Below are 17,182 nucleotides of genomic sequence, written 5' to 3'. Positions count from 1 at the left end.
CTTTGCTGAATTCACGTATCAGTTCTAGCAGACTTTTGGTGGAGTCTATTGGGTTTTCCATGTATATCATGTCATCTGCAAAATGTGAAAGCTTGACTTCATCTTTGCCAATCCTCTTACCAGGCTTCTCAAAAAGAAAAGGGAGATGACCCAAATAGCTAAAATCATGAATGAAAATGGAATTATTACAACCAATCCCTCAGAAATACAAGCAATTATCAGGGAATACTATGAAAAATTATATGCCAGCAAACTGGACAACCTGGAAGAAATGGACAAATTCCTAAGCACCCACCCGCTTCCAAAACTCAAACAGGAAGAAATAGAAAACTTGAACAGGCCCATAACAGCGAAGAAATTGAATCAGTTATCAAAAATCTCCCAACAAATAAGAGTCCAGGACCAGATGGCTTCCCTGGGGAATTCTACCAGACATTTAAAGCAGAGATAATACCTATCCTTCTCAAGCTGTTCCAAAAAATAGAAAGGGAAAGAAAGCTTCCAGCCTCCTTCTATGAAGCCAGCATAACTTTGATTCCCAAACCAGACAGAGACCCAGCAAAAAAAGAGAACTACAGGCCAATATCCCTGATGAATATGGATGCGAAAATTCTCAACAAGATACTAGCAAATCGAATTCAACAGCATATAAAAAGAATTATATACCATGATCAAGTGGGACTCATTCCTGGGCTGCAGGGCTGGTTCAACATTTGCAAACCAATCAATGTGATACATCACATTAATAAAAGAAAAGATAAGAACCGTATGATCCTGGTAATCGATGCAGAAAAAACATTTGACAAAATTCAGCATCCTTTCTTAATAAAAACCCTTGAGAAAGTTGGGAATGAAGGAACATACTTAAATATCATAAAAGCCAGTTATGAAAAGCCCACAGCTAATATCATCCTCAATGGGGAAAAACTGAGAGCTTTCCCCCTGAGATCAGGAACAGGACAGGGATGTCCACTCTCACCTCTGTTGTTTAACATAAAGTTGGAAGTTCTAGCATCAGCAATCAGACAACAAAAGGAAATCAAAGGCATCAAAATTGGTAATTTAAATGATTTCAATAACATTAAAGGAGGATGTAAGATTTTTAAGGTTCATCAAAAGGAGACATGGGCCTTAAAAAATGGTAGAGAAACACTAGAGTTCAATAACAATAGTTTGTGAATATTTCTTTGGTAAAAATGATAGGCCCTCTAAAGATGATGCTAAAAATATTCTTTGAGCACTAGGTACAAGATGTCGTGCTGCAAATACAAAGATGAGGAAGGCCTGGTTCCTGCCTTCAAGGAATTTATACGCTACTTGAGGAAGCTGTCGTGTTAGGATGGGATGAACTGTACAGCGAAGTTCAGGCAGAGTGGTCTGGGAGGACAGAGAACTGCTTGGGGGAGGTTTCATGGAAGAGGAACATCTGGACTAGCCCAGGGAAGATGAGTCATGTTTTCACCTGCCAAGAAAGGGAGGAAGAGCATCTCTAGATGAGTGCACACAAGGGAAGACAGGAGGTGCTTGGTGTGTCTGGGGAAATGACGAGAAGCTGGAGCAGAGTGTGTTAGGGTCGGGGAGATAGTACGAAATAGGCTAGACGATCAGAACAGTGCTTCTCTAGTTGTGGGTCGGGGACCCCCTAGAGTCCCTGCAACCCTTGCACAGGGTCCTTAAGTGAAAGACCCACTCACAGTGCAAAGTGGCTTTCAATATAAGAAAGGGTAGAGTTCATTGATATAGTTTCAGACTCCACACTACAGCTGAACTCTAAGAAATTGCCACTTGTTGAGTTCTGATGTGTCAAAGAAGAATACCCACAATTACCTGAAAAGGCTATTAAAATATTTAGCCTTCTTCCAACTACTTTTCTGCGTGAGGCTGAATTCTCTTTGTATACTTGAACCAAAACAACATATTGCAACAGGTTAAATGCAGTAGCAGATGTGAGAATCCATCTTGTTTTCCAGCCAGACATTAAATAATATCTAGCCAGATGTTAAAAAAGATTTAGAGCAATGTAAAACAATGCCTTTTTCCTGACTCTGTTTTGTTTTGTACAATATAAGTCACTTTGCATTAAATTGTTATGTTACCATAACATGGTTTATTACATTTTAAATTTAATCAGTAAACATGTAAATGTTTTCAGTTTTAACTTTTACTGCCATAAATATAGTGAACTGTAACCCACATGAACAAAAGATCTTTCAGGTCCTGAGTAATTTTTAAGAGTGTGTAAGAGTCCTGGGAACAGCAGTTTGAGAGGGGCTACCTTAGAACAAGCCCAGATTGTAGAAATACTTGTGAACTGGTCTGGGGGTCTTGAACTTAATTCCAGGACACTTTGGGTCAATCTCTAAGGGTTGCAGTTTGTTTTAAATTGAGCTAATTCAGGATGTGAAAGTAATATCAATGTCCTTTTGCAGTGCTACTTTTTCACTGTGGAGTTTGGTCTCTGTAAACAAGATGGGCAGTTGCGAGTCTTTGGTGCTGGATTACTTTCTTCGATCAGTGAACTTAAGGTAAGAGCTGTAAACCTCTGCATATAGTCATGTTCACTTAATATGATTGATACGACCAGAAAGAGTTTTTGGATTTGAACAAGTGTCTACTATGGAAAATACTTGGGGTGGCAATAAACATTACTTAAGAGACAATTTTCTCTATTTCCCAAGTTTATAGCGATATCTTGAATTGTTTTTTTACTTATATGTGGACTTTAATTACTTAATTTCTTTTTCTTTTTTGAGTATAGTTGACACACTATAGATATATCTTTTAAATAAAAAGTACTTTAGAGCTTTTGCTTGCAAAGTCTTGCTGTTCTCTCATCGTTTTTAGTGTGCTAGCAATAACTTCTCCTAAATTCTAGAGAATTCTTTGAGATTGATTATTTATCCAATAAAGGAATGAACTAAGTATGTTTGTTAAGTAATGGGTGTGTATGAAACACTGTCCATGGTACTGTCTTGCTCTTAAGGAGCCTACGACCTGATGGTGGGTACAGTCATGTATAGAAATAACTAGTACAGGATGGAAAGTAGGTGTCCTAATGCAGGAATATATAAATAAATATCACTGGGGGGCTCTTACATGGAAAGTGTGTTAGAAAAGTGTTATGGGATGATCTTGGGGCACTTATGGGGAACAGCAGTTTGTTTTGCTGAAGTATATTGTGGGTTAAATAATGCTGTAGGAAATAAGTTTGGAATTGTAGGTTGGGGCCATTGCATTAGTACATTCAGAGGTGTGCTGATTGTGGTGGTTGTGTTTAGGATGTGATCCATACAATTAGACAGTATTCTTTGATTCACTGACTATCTTCTAGCATTCACTTTCTGGACATGGCAAAGTAAAGCCCTTTGATCCCAAGATTACCTGCAAACAGGAGTGTCGCATCACAACTTTTCAGGATGTCTACTTTGTATCTGAAAGCTTTGAAGATGCAAAAGAGAAGATGAGGTAAAGTATATCTTCCTCATGCCTAACTTTCCTCTGCAAAAGATAAGTCCAGGGGCGCCTGGGTGACTCAGTCAGCTGAGTATCTGACTCTTGATTTTGGCTCAGGTCATCATCCCAGGGTCATGGGATCAAGCCCCATGTCAGGCTCTGTGTTGAGCATGGAGTCTGCTTGGGATTTTCTCTCTTCCTCTGCCCCCTCCCCCACTCGCGCGGCCTCTCTCTCTAAAATAATAATAATAATAAATAAATAAATAAAAATATTAAAGAAAAATATAGGTCCAATAATGGTAACAAATCACAGAAGTAAGCAGCTGGATAATTAGAAGCCTACTAGGTACCTTCTGCCTGTGATATATCTCCCTTTTACAACAAATATTTAGAGTATGTTGTTTATGGTGATGTTTGGTGACTGCATATATGAATCAGATACATTGAGAAATTGGTTTCTTCTCATCAGAGTTTATAATCTAATAGGAAAAATAAACTATATACAAATTGCTACGTAACAACATAGGAAGCCTTACAGCGATACAGATGAAACTTTGTTCTCCATTTTATTCAGGAGCAATTTGTTCCACATGGAGGAACAGGGAAAGCTTAATGACATCTGAAAAAGCACTTGGAGGATAAATAGGATTTAGGTATGTTAAGTTTTAGGCTAAGGAACAGCATAAAAAAGGTAAGGAGATGGAAACATATAAGAGTGTGATGCAATCAAGCTATGTGTTATTTAACTATTGATCAGCTAAGTGTATTGTTAAGAAAGGAGGACATTGGAGGCAGAGAAACTACTTAGGAGATTTTTGTAATACTTCAGGTGAAAATAAGGGCCTTGGCCAAGACTGTAGGGCTATAGAAGCAGAATTAACAAAACACTTGTTGGAAGGTGTCATGAGGTCACATTGTGAGATCGTTGTGGGATAGATGGGGGTTTAAGACATGCTCCTTGTCTTCCAGGGATTTTCTGTTACTCGAGGAGTTAGGCCATGCACAGAACCAAATAACAATACTAGCAGGGCTTCCTCTAACACATATGAGCCCTTTGTGCAGACTAGAAAAAGGGGTCCCTTCTGGGTAGACCAGTTGGACTGCAAGCTGCATTTCAGCCCTTACTCCTGTACAGCTGTCTTCAGGTGTGTTCCTAGGGGTCCTGAACACAATTGTTCTTGGGGGTGCCAAATGAGAGGTTCAAATGTTGGCCTGATAAAGAAGGCAGAACTTTAATGTGTGAAGACATGGTAGAAGTTAGGTCATTTGAGAACGGCTAGAGGATGACATTCTAAACAGAAAGAATGTCCATGTGCAGGAGGCAGGGCTCCTGGCCTGTTTCTGGCCTGTTTCCATGTATGTGTGTTTGTGTGTGTATAGCTGTAGTGATGTAAATCACAGCTGAGGAGTCTGTTACTAGGTGGTCAAGGGCTCCCGTTGTCTACTGATAAAGCTACTGTAGTTGGTCTCCTTAGCGTAGCCAAGAGATATATAAAGGAATACATCATTAATACAGTCATCCACAGGATCTTTCCCTAGAAATGCAGGGGTGGATGTGTCTATGACAATTTTAGGTTTCCTACCTGTGTAGGATTCCAGGGGATCTCTGCAAAGGCAGTGTAGGGAAATAGGTCAAATTGGCTGTGTCTTTTGTCTAGTGTGTGAAATAGGTTTGCTGTTGCTCATTCCGTTTTCATCATTCTGCCTCCTAGAAATTGATTACCTCTTACTTGTTTTCTTCAATAGAGAATTTACCAAAACAATTAAGCGTCCGTTTGGAGTGAAGTATAATCCATATACACGGAGTATTCAGATCCTGAAAGACACCAAGAGCATAACCAGTGCCATGAATGAACTGCAGCATGATCTTGATGTTGTCAGTGATGCCCTTGCGAAGGTCAGCAAGCAGCTGAGCATCTGATCCTGAGAGCATCTGAGTGCCAATTCAGAGAGAGGCCTGTGGGCCAGCTCCTGCTTTTCTTGAAGACCTGGTCATGGAGGGACAGTAGCCAAACAACATTCTCTACTCCCATTCCTTAATTAGTTCTTTGGAAATTTGTACCTGGATACTCTATACCAGTACCTATTTTTTTTTTTTGTAACAGCTTAGTGAAATATGATTCACATACCATACAATTCATTGACCACTCATTTAAAAAAATTTTTTTTTAAACATTTTGTTTATTTTTGAGAGACAGAGACAGAGAGTGAGTGGGGGAGGGGCAGAGAGAGAAGGAAACACAGAATCTGAAGCAGGCTCCAGGCTCTGAGCAAGCTGTCAGCACAGAGCCCGGTTTGTGGGGCTTGAACCCACAAACCGTGAGATCATGACCTGGGCCGAAGTTGGACGCTTAACCAACTGAGCCACCCAGGCGCCCCTGACTGACCACTCATGTTTTATAGAGAAGTTTTTTAACCCCATGGATAGATCTAATACCAGCTTGATTCTCTTTTCCCTAATTTTTCTTGAGTAAAATGACCTTTATGATCATTTAAAATGCCTTGGTGGGTATCATGGAGCTGACCCATATTGATACCTAAGATCCTTTTATTTCTAAAGTATCTTACTTATCATTGGATTTGTGCCAAGCTTGATCGCATTCAGAGCCATAAAGTTAACAGGAGACCCACTGTCTCCACTGCTAGCATGGGCAGAAGTATAGAGACCTTTCCACATGAAGCACACCTCATAAAGAACAAGTAGTCTAGTTTCAAGTATGGTATCTTGTAAGGAAATAGGAGTAGCTAAATCTGGAAAGGTTGATTAGGGCATCATCCTCAAGACCAGGTTATGAATTTGGGACTTTATTTGGTGGGCACTAGGGAGCCCCTTCCCATGTGACCATCCTCCTTGAGTGAGACCCTTTGTTTTCTAAGGCACTGCATGATGCTGGTTTTGTTTTAAAACTTTTTTTTAAACGTTTATTTTATTTTTGAGACAGAGAAACAGGGCATGATCAGGGGAGGGGCAGAGAGAGACGGAGATACAGAATCTGAAGCAGGCTCCAGGCTCTGAGCTGTCAGCACAGAACCCACTGAGGGGCTCAAACCCACGAACCATGATATCATGACCTGAGCCAAAGCCAGACGCTGACTGAGCCACCCAGATGCCCCATGCTGATTTTGTTTCAGATTATCTGTTCTACTCATGGGTCCAACGGGGAACTTGGAGGCCAGGCATTTGCAAGGCCCTATACTCAGACGTGCAGCGTATCATGATGGGATTTGCCCTTAGGTTAGCAGAAGATGATATTGTCAAATGGAGAGTTCAAACTGAGACAGGTGAGAGAAGCACAAAGTTAATGTTGGAAAACTGATGTTGGGCACTTCATTTCCAAGGTTTAAGGTGAGACTGTAAATAGGGAGTCAAGGCATAAGGGTGGAGGGTGGGGAAACGGCTGAGGAAATGGGATGTGAGAAAGGTCAAGAAGACCATTTTAGGTCTGACACTAATAATGCAAGGGTGCAAGGACTGGTTTTTATGTGGTGTCTGCTGTGTAGTACAGGGAGGGGGCCTGATACAAGCAGGTGAAGCTGGACTCCTCAATACGTGCTGTGTCTGTTTAATTTGCTCCTTTTCTCTTCCCCACTCCCTCCTCAAGTTTCTTCTGTCTTTGGTCTTCTCTTTCTGCCATCTCTTTATGGGAAATGTTATCCACATCCATGACTTCAATTATTATTTTGTATGACTCCCGTGTTTGCAATTCTAACCTTGAGATCTTTGTTGAATTTTTGCCTCTTAAGTCCATCTGCCTGCTAGATATTTTCCATCTAGATGTCCCATAAATCAGGCCAATGTTGTACAACTTCTTGTGGTACCATCCACATAGAATGAAACGGGTTTATACAACACGGTAGACCTGCCAAGTATCTCACACTCAATAGGTTAAAAAAAAAAGAACTCATGAATAAAAACCTCAGGATCACCTGCATATTACACCCCACCAGGTTCCTCTCCCAGTGATGTCATTTCTGTTAATGATATATTATGGGTCATATTTGTAGCCAATTATTCATTCTTAATCAGGTACTTAAAAAACTGTCTTTACTTTTTTTCACATTAATAGTCAAATGGTATACCATTTAACACATTGTATCTCAACAGACCACTAGATCTTTTCATTTATTTTAGGGCCACAAAAGAAATTATAGAAACTTAAAAAATTTTTTTTAATTTTAGGTCATACAAGGAAATAGAACTGGGAAGAGTAATTCATGCTATTTCAGATTTTTACATTACTTATAATTTTAGTTAAGTATAACTTAATATACCTTTGATAGTAATAGATCTAAGTCAGCAAATCTAAAATCATTTAAAATATTGATTAGCTAGTTTATAGTTAGTGAATTTGGTTGCAAGGAAATCTGTAAGAAAACCATGATAGATAACAATTAATAGCAAGTTATGCATATCATATTTGGTTATTTTCATATAGCTTTGATCATGGTATAAAGAATCATAGTTTTTGAATTTTAAGATTGTGGTATTTAAAACCACTCTGCATAAAGCACACTAAAATCAGTGTTAGAGCACAATCAATATTACTTATAACTTCAGAATAATGGAAATATTTAATGATTGATTTTAGTTCTTCTAACCTCTGGGCTTGTGATATTTATTTGGTACATCAGGAGTCCTGAGAGTCTTAGAATTTTAAATAAATATTTTAAATATATGTCTTTAAGGCATCTAAGAATATGTTAATATTTACTCCAATATGAGAATAGAATTGAGTCGAAAGTTTGGTTTATAATACTTTTTTTTTTTTTTAATTATCTCAGAAGGCTAGGGCTTCTTTTTTTTTAATTTTTTTTTTTTAACGTTTTATTTATTTTTGAGACAGGGAGAGACAGAGCATGAACAGGGGAGGGGCAGAGAGAGAGGGAGACACAGAATCTGAAACAGGCTCCAGGTTCTGAGCTGTCAGCACAGAGCCCGATGCGGGGCTCAAACTCACGGACTGCGAGATCATGACCTGAGCCGAAGTCGACCGCTTAACCGACTGAGCCACCCAGGCGCCCCTGGTTTATAATTCTTAATCAGTGACTTAATACTTAAAGATGTAGGTGGTATCTTTCTGACTTTTTGAAGAAAGCTCTAAAATCTAGCTGGTTGTCAGAATACCTATATTTCTTAATCTGCCTATGTTGTAATTTGGAGTTATATATTGTAATGACACACCAGAATGTACACAATTATACTTACTTTGTAAGTTGGCTTCAAAACTGAAAAAGGAAAAAATCCTGGAGTTCTTTAAAGGCACACATAATAGAGTCCATATAGTAATTTCTAGGAAATGTATAAAGATGCTGTGGTCCATTTCAGTCTAGTGTTTATTGTACTATGTAATATACATTTATGATTTGCAAGTTTGTTATTCAAGCAGATAATAATAAATGGACACAAAATTCATGTTCTTAATGTAGCCTTTTTTTGTCAAACATGTTAAAAACAGATTTCAATATATATTAGCAATTTTATAAGTTTAAGAAATTTATAACATTCCTATACTTCTTGAAAAGCTTATGAATATGAGATATAAGGGAAACCCAACACACTTGGAATTTAGTAACTACTTTTGGAATTTTTGATAAAGTCTCAATCTCATGTTCCTCATCTGTATCATTAGCTAAATCTACTTCATTGAGTTATTGGAGGAATTATGTTGTAAAAGGATATTGTAAAAAGAAACTTGTTATCCAGATGTAAAGAATCATTAATACACTCACTGTCCTGATCCAGGATCTCCCATAGCTTCTGGATGACTTTATCTTCTTCCAGAAGGAATTCACTTTTGCTTCTAACAGGCAGTATATAATGGCATGCAAGATCTTCTTAGTCCAATTAGGGATTAAGCTAATTTGAAGCTGAACTTCAGTCTTTGTGAGGGCTGGTCTATTTCCGGTTCACTCTACTCTCAGGGTGCAGTGCTTTAGGGATCCCAAAGGAAAGCTATGGGTGTGTACGAGGGCTTCTCTTTGGGGACCCTGGATGCCTACTTTTGTCCCCTCCTCCTGTCATTCTCCTCACCCCTTATAAGATTGCTGAAAGTACTGTTCAGCTTCTCAGCTTCTCAGCTGCAGCTTTCAGCCCAGTTTCTTAGCCTCCAAGTCACTACTTGCTAATTAGCAAACACTTCAAGTGGAAAAGCAGTGCCAAATATAAACTCTCAGCTTCCAGATCTTGGCCCTTGAAGTTCTGGCTGCTTTGATAATTTTCCAATGACTTGAAATAGATTTTTAAAATACTATCCCCCAGCTTTTCTAGTTGTTCTTGTGAGAGGCTTGATCTGCAGCTAACTAATTCGCCTGTATCAAAAATGGAAATCTGGGGCGCCTGGGTGGCTCAGTCGGTCCGACTTCGGCTCAGGTCATGATCTCACTGTTTGTGAGTTCGAGCCCCGCATTGGACTCTGTGCTGACAGCTCAGATCCTGCAGCTTGCTATGGATTCTGTGTCTCCCTCTCTCTCTGCACCTCCCCTGCTTGCACTCTGTCTCTCTCTCTCTCTTTCTCTCTCTCTCTCTCTCAAAATTAAACGTTAAAAAAAAAAATGGGAATCTAACCTGGGAGTAAATTATCTAACTTCTTTGAGCCTCGGTTTTTCTCATCTATAAAAGAAGATAATCTAAAGGAAAACATTTCTTAATTTGCATGGTACATAGATATAGTCTAGGTGGTCCCAAAGTACTTTATACTTTCCTCTTAAGGGGAAAAAAGGCATTTGAAATTGATATCATCAAATAGTTTGGCCCCATTCAGGAACTGCCACTCAACCAGGCTGCTAGTGGGAAGAGGTACTCAGTGACATGTATGTAGTTGAAATAGTGACAACATCTCAACACTTCCAAGAAATTGTATTAAAAGATGTAATAATGTAACTGTAAGTTAACTGAAATATAGATGCATGTACATTCAAGGGGTGAAATTGTATCCTTCCAGACCTTCTCTCTATCAAAACTGACTCTGTGGATAGCTCTACTTGCCCCTTCAGCTGAAATCTCAGGTCCTGGCCTCGAATTTTCTGCTCATTTTCAGTCCTTGGCTTCTAATTTCTCTCTTTCTTGTTCCTCTGTGCCCACTCACTAGGATGCCTCTGGCTCCTCCAGGGTTTGGGAATGGTGGTGGGGAGGAGAGGCAATGAATAGAAAGTTCTGTTTGGTTTGATACAGTCGTGAGTGGCATCAGTGCTTTCTGTACTTGGTAAGTATTTAGTGCTGACTCATTCTCTGTGGGTGTTTTGGAAGACCTTCCCACCTTCTTATTTCTTGGGAATCTCTGGATGTGGGTCAATCTACCTCTCTGACTGGGCTGTTGTATTCATCTCCCTCACTCTCTAGGAATCTAGTGGTTAACTCTATTGGGGTGTCCCTTCACCCTTCCAGAAATTCCTCTGGACAGGGTCTAAAACCACCCCCTGGCCAAACTGCTCCAGAGTGGGAAATACTTGCTTGGGAGATACTCTGGGTATGAAAGACCTGTCCAAAGTATCAATCTCTCTTCGCTCAACTATCAGAGTAGTTATCTGGCCACAAGCCACCGGATTTCTCAGCACAAATCTACAGACTGCCCAGGCTTCAGACTGGAGGGATACATACCAAGCTCTCTAAGTGGTTCTGCGGAAGCACCCTTTCCTGAGACATGAGATGGGTGGAGCTCAAAGCACATTGACAACAGTCCCCCTACATCCTATCAGAATTCTCTCTGCCTCTCCAAACTCTTTATAGTCTGGAAGTCATATGCTGGTTTCTAGACATTTCTCTCACAAATTTGTATCTTTCTTAGCATGGTCATGGATGTTCTCAAGATGCCTCAGTCTGGGAGAGAGGAAAAAGTGAGGTGCTGCCCTCAAGTGGACTTACAGGCAGAAATGCTAAGGAGTGGTTGGTGTGAAAGAACAAGAAAGAGCTCCCTGGAGATACATACATTCCAGGGCTCCCAGGCATAAAGGGTGGTGAGAACTGGAGGCTTACGTCAGCAGAGGAGGTCAAGAACTAGTGAATATGGATTATCATCTTAAAAATTTTTTTTAATGTTTATTTTTGAGAGAGAGAGAGAGACAGAGAGAGAGAGCAAGCAGGGGAGGGGCAGAGAGAGGGAGACACAGGATCTGAAGCAGGCTCCAGGCTCTGAGCTGTTAGCACAGAGCCCGACATAGGGATTGAACCCACCAACTGTGAGATCATGACCTGAACTGAAGCTGGAGGCTTAACCGACTGAGCCACCCAGGTGCCCCGAATTATCTTTAATGTGACCCCATTTGTACCCACAAGATTATGTATGTCTTGGAAAATGCAGGTTATGTACAAAAAAAGTACAGCAAAGAAAATAAAATTCAGCTGTAATCCACCACCCTGAGTCTATGTGTTTGTGTGTGTGTAGAATTGCTATAGTATATTGCTATAATACTTTTATGACATATCATGAACGCTTCCCTTATTTAATACTTTCCAAAACATATTTTTTTAAATGGCAACCTAGTATTCCACTCACTGTATGGCTATGCCATAATTTAATCAATTTAATTTTGGACTTTCAGGTAATAAGTTCTTTCCTATTATGTACAACTCCCTAACAAATAACTTGCATTCTAAGACTTAGTGCAAGGCTCTGATTATTTTCTTGTGACAAATTAACAGATGTGGAATTTACTGGGTAGTTTACATTCATATTCCTAATATGCATTACCCCATTTTCCTTCGGAAAAATTGTACTTGTTTAGCTCCCACTAGTAGTGTAGAAGGGTATCTGATAAAAGCCATTTTATATGAAAACCTTTGTTGGGTGAATATTATCCAGTATTGATGATCGGAATCAGGGCAGGACCGTGCTCTGCGCGCTGAGGGTTAGAAGGCTGCCCTGGCAGGAATTCATGAGAACCAGCCTCCTCAGTTCAGTGTCCCGAGGTCTAAGTTCCTACACACTCGTTAATCAAAGAGCTTTCTCAGATTTTGCAAACACACACCAAAGCAGATCCAAAGGCAGCTCCGCTAAGACACTGGAGGGGACCCTTTCCACCCCTCCCAGGCTCAATTTCTTCCCGGTCAAAAGGTGATACAATCCCTGCCCTGTCTGTCCTTCCAGGCTATCTTGGGACTCCAAAGAAATAAAAACGTGAAGGAGCGTAGTGCACTCGTATATTACTAAAAATAGAGTGCAAGGGAAGGGAGAGAGAAGCACAGAGGCACTGCAAGGCTGGAGGCGGGAGGCTGACTCACTCAGAGCGCGCCCGGGCGGAGTGACTGGGAGGCGACTCCAGAGCCATTAAGGGGCTCCCGCGGGCCCTTCTCCGCTCCGGCCCCGCCCCCACAACAGACCACGCCCCAGCGACGGCCCCACCCCCGCGCCCGTCCCTCTCCCTCGGCAGACCCTTCCCCAGCGCCGGCCCCGCGCCCACTATAGACCCCCTCCCTCGGGCCAGCCCCGCCCCCACCTCATTCCTCTTCCCAGCTATGGCCCCGCCTTCGCCACAGACTCCGCCCCCTCATCGGCTCCTCCCAACCACAGACCCCTCCCCCGTCAACCCCACACCCCAGTTACTAATCCCTCCCCTGGCGGGCTCCACCTCCGACCCCTCCCGGAAGCGCCGGCATAGCGTCCCCACATGGAGCGCGAGCCAAGAGCCTCCGAGGCCGCCCCGGAGGCGGCAGTGCTCTTCGCCTGGGTACGTGACTCCGCCCCCGGGCCGGGGCCGCTGGGACTGAGGGGCGCTGAAGGGATGGGAGCTGGAGGCCTCCGCGTGGGCTGTCGTGGGCTTGGTGGCTGAGGTCCCGGCCGGGCTCTGGGCTGGAGGACCCTGGGCTGGGGCCTGAGGAGGAGAGGGTCGGGAGGCAGGGGTCCTCACGGGTGACTTAGGGGCCTGCTGGCTGGTGGGGTCCGAATCCGAGGGGCTGCGGCGCCGGGGGAAGCATCTGCCTCCTGGGCAGAGCGTGTGGTTCCGCCAGAGCCCTCAGGCCGGGCTAGCGCCTGGAGAGACGGCGTGGAGGTATCGCCCCGTCCCGGAGCCATTGTAAGGCCACCTGTGCTCCTCACCCTCTCGTTGCCCGGAGGATGCCGGCCCCTTCCCAGCCCCGCCCCAGCCTGGCGAGAGCACCGTTTGCTGCGAGGCCTGCAGCATTTGGCCGTGCACATTTGCTGATCTTCGTCTGTGACCGGATCTTGCCTGTGTTGGGGGCGTGGGTGTCTGCTTAATGTCAGTCTCTTTCGCTAGAAGCGTCACGAGGGGGATGTATTGTGCCTGTCTTGTTCACGGTGCCTGGCAGATATTTGGACGGATGAATGAATGAGACCCTTTTGTATGCCTATGTGCTGGTCTTTGGGGGGAAAACACAAAACTGAAAGACCCAGCTCTGGCGTTGAGGGAGCGGGATAACACCTAGATTACTGTTAAAACTACCATGTATTTGACTAGTCAAAAAAAGGTAATGATCAGCACCAGGCAGCACTTGTTGAGTGTAAGCCTGCATATACCGGCAGAAGGGAGATCGTGGGGCCTGAGGTTGGCTGGCTGGCTAAGTACTGTCTTTGGGGTGGCACTTGAGCCGGGGGTGGAGTTGGGGTTGAATGTGTGCCTGCGGTGGGTGCTGGTGCTGGCTTTTCCCAGGCGGGAGACTGGGGTCTGGGTGTCAGATAGGGCCTTGTCTACTGCTTGGAGGCCTGATGGCCTTCCCGCTGCATTATATGTGTGGAGGGGTGTGTTAGTTTGCTAGGGCTGTCATAGAAAAATACCAGAGACTGAGACGTCTTAAAAAATGGATTTTATTTTCTTGTAGTTCTGGAGGCCAGAAGTCCAAGAGCAAGGTGTCTGGCAGGTTTACTTTCTTCTGAGGCCTCCTTCTTTGGCTTGCAGATGGCCGCCTTCTTGCTGTGTCCTCATGTGGCTTTTTCTGTGTTTGAGAGCATCCCTGTGTCTCCTTCCTATATTGGATTAGAGCCATACCTTTATGACCTCGTTTAACCTTAATTATCTTTTAAAAGGCCCTATCCCCAGATACAGTCACCTTCTGAGGTACTGGAGTCTAGGGCTTCAACAAATTAATTTTAGGGGAACACAATTCCCCTAACAAGGGGAAATTTACCTCCTTGGGGTTGTGTGTGTGTGTGTGTGTGTGTGTGTGTGTGTGTGTGTGTGTGTGTAGTATGTCTGGAGTGTTTGTAAGGAAGGGAGGCAAGTACGGCTAACATGTTGTATTGAATTTTTCTTTGTTTTGCTTTATCCTGGATTTTGGGCCTCTTGCTGTGTTTCAGAAATTGAGTGCCATAATTTGAGCCCCAAGTGCATGTGTCTCTCTCACTTTCTGTTCAACAGCTTGTAGTCCTGGTAATGGGGCAGCCACAGAGATCTCTGGCCTGATGGAGACATCCTGTGCATATGTACTCCACAGCATGCACATCTTTCATTTGATCTTTCCTAGGTAGGGCCTCATCAGATCATATATTCATTCACTATATTCATTCTAAAATATATATACACTTTCTCTGGGGCAGCATAGTTTCAGATGCATTTTCAGGGAAAATGGCAGTGAACAAAACAAAGTTCTTGCCCTCATTGAGTTTACTTTGCAGTAGGGGAGGTAGATAGTAAACAACTAAGCAAATGTAATGTCAGGGAGTTCTATGAAGAAAAAGCATAAAAAGGGAATAAAGTGATGGGGTGCTATTGTAGATACAGTCATACAGTTAGTGTCTTGCCAGGTAAGCTCCGGGCTGAATTTCACCAAAAATCCTTAGGGACGTGGTATAGCTTAGTGAAAGGAGGAGGGCATATCTGACTTCTTGCCTTCCCAGCTATGCAACTATGCAACTTAACCTCTCTGAGACTTAGTTTCTTCATCTGTAAAATGAGAGCCATAAATGTCTGTCTCCTCTGTTATTGTGAGAATTAAGGGTGAATACTAAGTATTGAGGAAGCAGTCAGTAATTGGCAGCTAATACTGCCCCTGAGGGCCTCTTGGACCTGTGCCCTTCCATAGCTTGCTTTTTCAGCTTGGAGTCCTTGCAGCCCAGGATGGCTATGAAATAGACCATGAGGGGCAGGAGTTTGTATGTATGTATGTATTTTGGGTAGTTATTTTAAATTATTTTTCCTCATTAAAATATCTTAGAAAACAAATACATTTGGAAGGTTTTACTACTTATCTCTAGGAAGAACCAGCCAGGAGTAATTATAAGGAATTATGAGGACTTCTGAAATCTAAAGATTTTTCTGCAGGTCTATAATTCTTTATCTTCAAGTTTGAATACAAAAAACAAAACAAAACAAAACAAAAACCTCCAAAACTCAAACTGACCTGACATAATGCTATTTATAGTCTATGCGCAGTTAATGTATTTGTACCTTTTACTGCAGAAATAATACTATTTTGCTTATGGGGTGCTGCTCCTGGACCTTGCAGCAGTATATATGATTTGTATACAGTATTATTTTTTTTAAGTCTATAAAATCCTGAATCTGAAATACATCTGGCAGCAAGAGTTTTGGATTAGGGATTCTGGACTGTTTTTTCATAATAACAAAGATAGACATATTGCCCACCAAGGGAAAATCTGTTCCCTTACAGGAATCTCACCATGTGAATCTTAGAGTCTCAAAACATTGTACTTGGAAAGGCCCTTAGAGATCATTGCCAACCTCTTTCACTGTACAATGAAATAACAGTGAGGTGACCTGCTTGAGGGCACAAAGCCCTCAGCTAACTTTGATTAAAGAAGTCCTTGCCAGTTTTCTCAGCGAGGGCATGAGAAGGGACAAGTCCAGTGCATTTCCCACCCACTTGGCTGCTATTTCCTTTCCTTATTTCTTTTCTTAGCCTCCCTAGAGAATTGGCTTTTATCACAAGGAACTCCCATGCTGTCTCCCAGAGGCAACACATGTGGGCTGGGGCATTAGAAGGAGAAGGCGAGGAATATCTTTGGATAAATAGTGGATGCTAAGAGCTCCTCTCATGTGGAAATCGTCGTGTTCTGGGTATGGGGCCACTGTCTAAGTATGGGTTGCATATAGCAACCTCTTAAGAATGAGCTTATGAAATCTCATCTGTTAGAGGCTCTGGGAGGTATGTCAGGATGAGAAAGATAGGGACAGGTAAATGCACATTGACAGTTGTGTTTCCTGTACTCTTTCATCCTTGCCTTATTTATCCCTAGGGTGCAAATAGCTACGGGCAACTTGGCCTTGGCCACAAGGAAGATGTGCTTTTGCCCCAGCAACTGAATGACTTCTGTAAACCTGAATGTGTCAGGAGGATCACAGGAGGAGGGGGCCACTCTGCTATTGTCACAGGTAACATCCTTCTGGAGTAGATATTTCTTATTTAGACATTTCTCCCTAGCGTATTGTATTGCCATCTTTCATCCTTTTGTATTTTGCAGAGGAAAACATTTTTGTGAAAAAGCCAAGTTACCAGCAGAGAATTCTAGATTGTCAGAGCTGAAAGCCCTTCAGAGATCTAGGCTCTCCACCCCCATTTATACAAATGAGGCTTGGAGAGGAAAACCAGTTGCTTAAGGTTACAAGACAAATTAATGGCGGAGTTGCAACATATACCACATTTCATACAATATATTGCCATTTAACTTTCACATGTTAGAGTTAGAAGTCTTTGCAGTTAGAGTGAATATTCCTTGAGAGCAAGAACTTTGCATTTTCTTTAATTTCCTTCATAGTACCTATGATAGTACTTAACGAGTACTCCAGGTGCCATGATACTGGAAAGGATGCTGTATTGAAT

General features: G+C 42.3%; 2 protein-coding genes across 3 annotated transcripts in view; both read left to right on the top strand.

The window, feature by feature from the left end:
- The window catches only part of TPH1 (tryptophan hydroxylase 1), a 34,637-nt gene extending 27,246 nt beyond the window's left edge, over positions 1-7,391 (top strand). For both annotated transcript variants that reach the window (XM_058688400.1, XM_058688399.1), the window contains exons 9-11: positions 2,430-2,525; positions 3,332-3,465; positions 5,200-7,391. In XM_058688400.1, coding sequence (XP_058544383.1) covers positions 2,430-2,525; positions 3,332-3,465; positions 5,200-5,374 — 405 coding nt within the window. In that variant the 3' untranslated portion in view covers positions 5,375-7,391. The remainder of the gene's footprint in view (positions 1-2,429; positions 2,526-3,331; positions 3,466-5,199) is intronic.
- Positions 7,392-12,883: 5,492 nt separating this feature from the next.
- Positions 12,884-17,182, top strand: part of SERGEF (secretion regulating guanine nucleotide exchange factor) — a 237,539-nt gene continuing 233,240 nt past the window's right edge. The window contains 2 exon segments of the mRNA XM_058688397.1: positions 12,884-13,116; positions 16,599-16,734. Of these exon segments, the coding sequence (XP_058544380.1) occupies positions 13,057-13,116; positions 16,599-16,734 (196 nt within the window). The 5' untranslated portion in view covers positions 12,884-13,056.

Source organism: Neofelis nebulosa, chromosome 10 (assembly GCF_028018385.1).
Source record: "Neofelis nebulosa isolate mNeoNeb1 chromosome 10, mNeoNeb1.pri, whole genome shotgun sequence".
Lineage (NCBI taxonomy): Eukaryota > Metazoa > Chordata > Mammalia > Carnivora > Felidae > Neofelis > Neofelis nebulosa.
Note: the sequence above shows the minus strand (reverse complement) of the source record. Positions and strands in the feature narration are given on the sequence as shown.